The 9,510-nt window shown below is 38.6% G+C and overlaps 1 protein-coding gene across 1 annotated transcript; it reads right to left on the bottom strand.

Moving 5' to 3' along the window:
• Window positions 1-254: 254 nt before the first annotated feature.
• On the bottom strand, window positions 255-2,882 carry LOC103967811. Its single transcript, XM_009381125.3, has one exon. The coding sequence runs from the start codon at window positions 2,500-2,502 to the stop codon at window positions 526-528; it is 1,977 nt and encodes a 658-aa protein (XP_009379400.1). The 5' UTR covers window positions 2,503-2,882; the 3' UTR covers window positions 255-525.
• Window positions 2,883-9,510: the final 6,628 nt, after the last annotated feature.

The raw sequence follows: 9,510 nt of genomic DNA, 5'->3' as shown, positions 1-9,510 counted from the left end.
AGCATTCATAATTTAGTTACTGATGTAATCAGATGAACAGAATTAAAGTTTAATCTAGTTTTACGGCGCGGTGTTTGAAATTTTATCTCACGACGGCTACAAAACCAGATCAAGTGCCACTCCGGTCCAGTTAGCATTCCGTTCTTAAGATGTTTTAGGAACTATAGTACATTAAGCAAAAGTTTGTCAGCAAATCTGCTAATAACGCGAATAACAACCATCTTTAGCATAAAAATCTGAACTTAGACGTATGCTAAAACAAGAAACTCGTTTGTATTCGCTTCAAGAAGTTAATTACATAGGGAAAATAACTTGATATGTCAAGAATCCGAACTTCTGATCACCCGTTTTAACGACAACAACGGAGGGTAAACGGAAATTCAGAAGAAGATTTTAATTTGACTGAGAAAGTTGTAAATTACATAGTATGTACACTCAATGAGAATCATAAAAACAAGAGAAAAAAAATGAAATGTGTTCCTTTTTGTTTCGGGTATGGGAAGACCACTCTGCCTTGTGATTGAATCAATGGAATCCCCTCGAGCCCCTGGACTGGTAAAGATCCAACCTGCTCTTCGCTTCTTGCAACAACATTTCGATCAATTCATCTTGGGTCATATATGATTGCTTGGATGCCCATTCGAGCACCGTGAGCACCTCAGCCTGGGCAAGTTCTTCGCTGTCGGGTACATGAAGTGCAATGTAGCACATGAGAACCAGTGCGGGAATTTGAACAATTTGCTCCCCGAAATACACAAGCTGGATCAAGTGCTTAGCGCCACCAGCACTTATTATCGCCTTGGAATGGTCGAGATGAAGATAGTTGTCTGTACAGGCAAACTTTGTGAGGGCAATGGTAGCCTCCCTGGTGACCTCAGCCTCTCTTTCATCGAGAAGCCGCACTAACGGGCCAATCATTCTCGTCTCAGTTGCCCGAAACGTCCTTGCCAAATTCCCAATAGCTTTGATGCATGGAATCAGGAGGTCTGAATCTGCATCAGCTTTCTCAGTAATCTTCTGTAGTTGGTCAACCACAGACTTGCAAGCCGGGGAATTAGGCTTGAAGGCTGATCTTCTCAACTCAGCATCTTTCTCTGCTACTGCTGTGATCACCATTAATGCCATCGCAGAATTGAGCTGAACATCTTCGGAGCCCTTCTCCAAGAGCACTGCAAAACATAGCAGTGCTCTGGATTCCGTGATGCTGCGGCAAATAGGCGAGTTCCCCTTGGCTAGCTGCCAAAGAGCTCTGGCCGCCATTGCTTTCATGTTGGCCTTGGTGGCAGGGTCTTCCAGCTCCCTCCCCTTAATGCTCGTCCCGGAAAGATTATGATGATGGTGAGACTGTTGGTGCTGAGGATTCTGCTTTCCGTTGATAGTTCCGTTTCCATTGCTCTTGGCATTAGTGGTTTGACTCCCACCAGGCTTCGACCCGCCCTGCATTGCCATGGTAGTAGCAACCACATTGTGCAACCGACTCGGGGCTCGACTACCCAACGGATGAGGAATGCGACTGTAACCCTGCTTCTCATCCTCCTCACCCGCCTTGTTCGAATGGTCATTCGCATTCGAATTATTGGTTGCCACCACAACGGCATGAATCGACGTCGCTTTGTTGAAGGTAATAGAATACTTACTGTGCTCCTGAACAGTTTCAAAAGCAAGATGGCTAACCAGCAGCCGAATGATGTTATGCTGCGCAAAAAGGTCCTGGCATTTGGGGTAGTGACCTGCAAGCTCCGACACCGCCTGGGCCACCATTGCTTGCACCTTCATCGGACCTTCTTTGAGGATTTTTGCAAACACCGAGCACACACCGGCGTGGATCATGTGCTCCACGTTCTCCGGATCACGGCCAAGCAGCCCGAGTGCCTCGGCGGCGTTCTCTTGGCCTTCCGGTTTGCCCTCTTTGACCAATTTTAACAAGGGCCCGACTCCACCTTCCTCAATTATCAGCTTCCCGTACCGATCATTGTCCCGAGCAAGCGAAACAAGCGAAGCTGCTGCATCAGATCGATCATCAACCGACCCAGTATGCAGAATTGCAATCTGCTCCCAAATGAGGCACAGAATTGGCTCGTTAGCAGCGATTGGAGGCAGTCCCAAGTATCCATCTTCCCTGGTATCCGCAGGAGCCGACACCCGGAGCAGCCACGACAGGTCGCCGATGGAGTTTTCAAGTTGGGACGACATTTTTCGGAACTGCGCAGCCGGGATAATGGTGAAGACTCGCTTCATGATGCCGTTGGCTCGGCATTTGAGAACCAAAGACAGAGCCTTATCGAGCACCTGCTCAGTCTCGTCGATGATCCGCCGAGTAGGGCGCTCGTAGAGGTCGGAGCTGGCTCTCGCCGCCTGCCGGAGTAACCCCGCCAGCTTCTCAGTCTTGGATTTCAGCTCCAAGCAGTCCTGCTTCGACGAACTGGCCTCGTCGGCTGCCTTCGTGACCTGGTCGGCTAGCTGGATCGGTTTCGCCAAGATTTGCTTCACTATGTCCGCCATGGCTGGCACGGCGGACCAAGGACACCAAGGTGTTTGATGAAATGTCTGACTGAAAAAATCACAGATTGGATCAAACGAGACAAATCGGTATTCTTGTTCTGGCGTCTGGAACCGGAATATTGATCTCTAGGAGGACGAAGGTTGGAGATGTGAATTGGGTAGCGTGCTATGGGTGTGCAGCAGGTCTGCAGAAATTCAGAGATGAATATTTCGGCAGACGCGACGTGGGGTTAGGGCAGAAGAGAGAGGGAGAGCTCGAAAAACCGATGGTTTTGGGTTTTTTGTTGAGCTGCAAAATTGCAATGAGTTTGTGATCTCGACGAGTTCTACAAGGTCTGGTCAAACGAGTTTTTCTTCACACATATAAATAAATACTGTGACCTTTTCTTTCCTTACTGGCTCGATTTCATTTTCTTGATTTTTTTTTTCTTTTTTTAAACGTTTTTGGGAATAAATACACATCATATATTACACCGAACCATAGTACTATGCAAAATTCTCACTTTTTTTTTCTTGAACAAACTATATTATTTATACTAAGGGAGTAGAGGTGGGGGAATATGCTTCTCACAATGAGCTAAACTTAACAATAAGTTAGTAATAATGTGGTTCAAATTTGTCTTTAGCCTCTCAAAATTTTCCTTGGGTGTAAAATTCGAACTTAAAATATTTCACTCACAAATGAAAAGAAATGCTGGTAAACAGTGATACGGCGACTTGAAGTTTAGATAGTTAAAAACGTTTATCCTTACAATGTTGTTTATGTTCAAATATATATATTATCCGCTTAGCTAAGAAGAAATATATTTATATTACTACAAGTTAAGGATAATTTAAGTGAAAATTAGTCAAAATAAAATGTTGAGGAAAATTAGTCAATCTGGTCCAAATAAATGTTCGAGGGGGCGTATCAGTAGTGGTCCAGAAGAAATTGGCGAAATACTCATGAAATATATCATAAGAAAATTAGAAAATGATGTCAGGCTGTCTTTTAAAAAAAAATAAAAAAAAACTACAAGCCCCACTGGGTCCCTAACCTTTTCAGGTTGCTGCAGTCGTATACATGCAATAAGAATCACTCTGGAACTTGTGTAACTAAGCTCACGAATAAAGAGATCTTATTTAAAAGAGAGAAATTCAAGCCTTTCAAGTTTTTGAGTTTGTGAAGGAGATTAGTGAAATAAATTAATGATAGTCGTATGATTAAAATTAAGTAATCTGAATCTCTCAATCTGCAGGCTCAAACACAAAGATGAAAGATCTATAGTGGATCTCAATGAGCTATGATTTGCTTGGCAGATAACTATTGAACGTTGCTTTGTAAATGGTCATTAAATAGAGTGAAAATAACGAATTTCACTATTCCTTGCTTTAATAGATTTAGAAAACTAATTTTCGCACAATTTTTTCCTCTCAATTCATATACTTGTTTATTTGTAGCATTTGAATTAAATAAACTAAAAGAAAATTAAGATACCGAAATAAACAACAGGAGTGTGCACAAAAAAATAGAACAGTGCCAAAATCATTTTTCTATTTTATTGTTGGTCGATGAACGATCCGTAAGTTGATTAGTCATTGGTCTATAATTTACAGAGTCATTTCGACTTGATTCGCTGACCGGCAACCAACCAGCCGGCGGTGTTCACCTCTCAACCGTCAACTTCGTTTTATCGATAAGGTATCATTTGCATCTGACCCTTGCCTCGAGTTTTTCTATCTGAAGAAGTTTTAAATTAAACTTTAAGTAAACAATGTTGGCATGAAATACATTAAAAATAATGAAAATTAATGAAAATGGTCTGAAAACTTTGAGTTTTAACGATAAGAATAAAATAAAGAGTAAAATGAATAGTACCAGGTTTAACTTTTTAGTGTAAAAATATAATTTTTTTATTAAAATGAACGAACTTTTCGTTAAAACTTTAAAAAAAAATTAAAAAAAAAAAAAAGTACAAATTGGATTGACTGAGTGACAACGAGATTATTTTAGTTATATTGACAGCACTGCCATGGGAAGATCCCCTAAAAAGTCGGGCATCCTTGTTTTAACCCTAATTTTATATACAAATAATAAGCAGATCTATAAACTTTAAAATTAATAAAGTAATTATCTCATAATTTTATAAAGATGATTCAGCGTATAAAATAAATTTTAAAATTAATACGATAATTATCTCATGATTTCATAAAGACGGTTCAATGTATAACATAAATTTTAAAATTAATACAGTAATTATCTCATGATTTCATAAAGACGGTTCAACGTATTACATAAATTTTAAAATTAATATAGTAATTATCTCATGATTTCATAAAGACGATCCAACGTATCAGCGATGGACTACTAATTGAAGCAACGTCAATACCATCTCTAACTAAAACACCTGGCATTTTAACCAGCCGGCAGTGTTCACCTCTCGACCGTCAACCTCGTTTTATCGATAAGGTATCATTTGCATCTGACCTGCCTCGAGTTTTTCTATCTGAGGAAGTTCTAAATTAAGCTTTAAGTAAACAATGTTGGCATGAAATACATAAAAAATAAGTACCAATTGGATTGACCGAGTGACAATGAGATTATTTTAGTTATATTGACAGCACTGCCAATGGGAATATCCCCTAAAAAGTCCGGCATCCTTATTTTAACCCTAATTTTATATACAAATAATAAGCAGGTCCATAAACTTTAAAATTAATACAGTAATTATCTCTTGATTTTATAAAGACGGTTCAACGTATCACATTAACTTTAAAATTAATACAGTAATTATCTTATGATTTCATAAAGACGGTTCAACGTATCTACAATGGACTACTAATTGAAGCAATGTTAATACTGTCTCTAACTAAAACACTTGGCATTTTATCCCATTCTCAAATATTTAAAATTTGATTGAACATATCATTTTAGTTACAGAATGACAAGAGATGATCAATTTTTTTTTTATATTTTTAACATATGTGATTGAAAGACTCATATTCAATGAGATTTTCTATAGTGCTTTGGAATATCGAATGCTCCGAAACTTTTAACAGATAGATCTTTAGTATACTGCATAGCATTAGAGAGTATTTGATATCTAACTTGGAATGCTCAAACATGAATTATTAGTATTTATTTATTTTTAGTTTACAGAAACTTTAGAACCAGATTGGAAACAAGATTTTCAATGTTGTTTTGGACATAAACAGGCCCCAACTATATCTGTGGCAGCTTTTCGATCTCTTACGTTTCTGGGATGAGACCTGGCTGGCCCTTGGGATTGGAAGCTATTCCCACCAAGCTGTCCCTTGGGACACTCGTGGAACCCTTTTTTCTTTCCCCCTTAAGCCAAGGCCAATTCAATCCAGACCCAACAAATGCCAAACAGTATTTAACCTCAATTCTTAGATTGCACAGGATTATAATGCTTGGAAATCCAGCGACAAATTGGTGGTGAATTGGACAACTGGGAGAGGACATGTTTGCCTATGGATTAGTTGCACACATGTTATTATGTTTTGGCCAGCTGCCCACATATTTTAAATTAATTTAGCCAGCTGCCCACATATTTTAAATTTATCGTATCATATATTTTGTATTAATTTATAGGGTTTTCACATTAGGTAGCTGGAATTAAAAAAAAAATTGGAATTTGCAATCAGAAGGCAATTTTAATAAATTAATGTTTGGTGGTGGAGTTTGTGGAGGTTTTAGGAATCTTTGTGTAGGAATTGCGTCTAATATGTGTTAATCTCTCATACTTCGTTGTATTCGAGGTTTTGGTTTAATGTAAATCTCAGTAGGGAATAAAAAATGAAGATTAGAGCTAGCAAAATTAGTGCTAACACACGAAGCATAAAAGATGAGATTAATATTCTCTTGTCGCAAACGTGATTAAATCAGTTGGTCAGGATAGTATGATCGTCTTCTGTATCTAGTTTCGAATATCATTCCATAAATTAGAGCATCACAAGAGCTTCACTAAATTTCTATATGCTTTCAAAATAATTGAGGATCAACTACCCCACCAGGGATCCCCCTCCTAGTTAGGCTCTAATTAATCGTCAATTAACCATTCTAATTATTTAATTAATTACAATTTCAAGCTACTAAATTGAAGGCAAATGCCTTTATTACTCCAAACTGGTGGACAGAGTTGCGGAGTTTAGTTATGGATCAAATAATATCTGAGTCTCAATTTTTACATTAAATCGTAGCTCATTTCTCTTTACTATTACCATAGATTCTTACATACAACCGAAGATATATCTCTTTGTATTAACAATTCACATAAGGAGAGTTGTACATACATGAGTATATATTTCATGTCACACAAAAGAATCTCTCTAGTGTTGCCCAAACCACAAGTCGAACATGCTCTCTTTTCAGTTTGGTACAAAATAAGTTTTTTCGGAATTCATATGTCAAACAGTTTAATTCTCTTTTGTTATATAGTTCATTTTCTTCAACTTATTCTATATGAAGAAGCCGTACGTTGAATAATGCAAGTAACACGTTTATTTGCTGATAGTGAAAAATATAAAAAGATGGATTTCCTGTATAGGTGGTTTGCGTGACTTATAAGTAAGAAGAAGAACAAACAAATGGAAGAAAAAAACTCAAAAGAAAAGAGGAAATTCAAACAATTGGCCTTGTGAGAACAAATAGTCCGGCAGGACTGAAATGGAATCACTTTCGAAATCTGCTTTTTTTGACAAATGACAATTAATTAATTGTGGATCATGGATTACGGATATGGTGTACGTGGTGTTAGACGAAGTCAAGTTTCCTCTTCAAACAGAAACTCTTCAGTTGGTTTACTCAGTCAACAACACTTATCAAGTGGAGCTTCTGTTAATCCCGCCTACATCACTGTCAATCCCGCCTACATCACTTGGATGCAGCAAGACCAAATGATCCTCAGTTGGATCAATGGCTCCCTTACAACCTCTGTCCTTACCACTGTGGCAAGCAAACGATCAGCTCATGCATCATGGGAAGCACTGGAGCAAAGGTATGCTTCCTCTTCGCAGAATCGAATTCTTTTCCTACGAAATGAACTACTCCAAAGTAAGAAAGGTGATTTATCTGTCGCGGACGTTCTTGATAAGATGAATGCCATTGCTAACAATTTGGCTTTAGCTGGTAAACCTATGGACGATGATGAACTCGTCCAAATCATTTTGAATAACCTTGGTTCCGCGTTCGAAATGACAGTTAATGCAGCACAGGCACGTGATACTCCGATCACGTACCCTACTTTTGAAGCTCTTCTTTTGACTACAGAGAGGAGAATGGCGGAACAAATTGTCCCACTAGTTGAATCAGCCCCTGTGAATGCTTTTGTAGCTGCAAAAGGACGTGGTGGACGTTCTCGTGGTGGTGGACGAGCTGGCTTTCCGTCCAACCGTGGTGGTATCAACCAGCGTGGCTTTGGTCCTCGCAACAACAACAATAATTACCAGTGTGTTCCTACCAATAATGGGGAACGTTTTGTGACTGGAGGAGGACGAATAACCTGCCATATTTGTGGAAAAGAAAGGTATCCTGCCCTTGACTGTTACCAGCGCATGAATGCCGCATACGAAGGACACATTCCAGCCTAGCGTCTCAATGCAATGGCTTCCTCACCCATCACCTTGAACCGCCAAAAAAATGGTTCGTGGTTAATTGATACATGAGCAAATGCACATATCACACCTGATTGGACTCTCTATTGCTCACTCTGGTTCAAATCAAATTAATTCTAATTCTTGCTCATTTAACCTTAAGAATGTTTTACATTGTCCGTCAGCCTCTACCAATATTATCTTTGCCCATAGATTTACCCTAGATAACCATTGCTACATTCTCATTTTTCCATATTATTTTGTTGTTAAGGACCTCAAGACCAAGATGACGCTTTTCCAAGGGAGGTGTGAGAATGGGTTGTACCCATTTCCAAATGGCGGTGGATTATCCAATCATCCTTTTTCAGCGTTTGTAGGAGTCCGTGTATTTGCACAGAAGTGGCATTCTCGTTTAGGGCATCCTGCTTCTCCAATAATAAAGCTTTTAATTTTGAATAATCAAGTGCCAATTCATGGCACAAGTGATGTAAAGTTTTGTCAGTCTTGTCCGTTAGGCAAAAGTTCCAAGTTGCCTTTCAGTTCATTCGAGTCTGTTTCCATGTTTCCCTTAGAACTTTTACATTTAGATGTTTGGTGTTCTCCAGTAATTTCAAAGGAAGGTTATCATTATTATTTATTATTTGTGGATGATTTTTCGCGATACTCTTGGATTTTTCCCATGAAAAATAAGTCAGAAGTGTTCGAGATTTTTGTTAAATTCAAAAAAAAAGTTGAAAATATGTTTAATTGTTCAATTAAAACTTTACAATGTGATGAAGGTGGAGAATACAAGAGTCATGCATTTAGTCAATTTCTTGCTTTACATGGCATTTCTCAAAGGTTTTCATGTCCTAAACATCCTGAACAAAACGGTCTTGCTGAGAGAAAACATCGTCACATTGTCGAAACTGGTTTAGTAATGTTATCTCATGCTCATGTTCCTTCCAAATTTTGGTTTGATGCTTTTTCAACGGCAACATATATAATTAATAGACTCCCTACTGGTGTCTTGTCTAATACATCACCATATGACAAATTATTTCACAAAAAGCCTAAGTATGAGTCGTTCAAAGTGTTTGGGAGTCGTTGTTTTCCTTGGTTGAGACCGTATACTAAGAACAAACTTGAGTCCAAATCAAAGTCTTGTGTATTTTAAGGGTATTCGCTGGATCATCAAGGATATAAATGTTTGGATTTATCCACGAGACGAGTTTATTTGTCTCACCATGTCCTATTCGATGATGACTCTTTTCCTTTCTAGGAACTCACACCTTCAGTGGAATGCGTTGATAAAGGTACTGTATCTTGCCAAGATTTATTTTTCAATTATTCAAATGCTTTCCCTTAAGTCGTGTCTCCCACCACTACTCCACCACCACATGAGTCAGCTTCTGTATTAAACCCACAAACTAA

This window comes from the organism of the source record quoted next, unplaced genomic scaffold, assembly GCF_019419815.1.
Source record: "Pyrus x bretschneideri cultivar Hongxiangsu unplaced genomic scaffold, Pyrus_bretschneideri_v1 Contig8, whole genome shotgun sequence".
NCBI classification, from domain to species: Eukaryota; Viridiplantae; Streptophyta; class Magnoliopsida; order Rosales; family Rosaceae; genus Pyrus; species Pyrus x bretschneideri.
The sequence above is the reverse complement of the archived record's forward strand: the minus strand, read 5'-3'. Positions and strand labels throughout refer to the sequence as shown.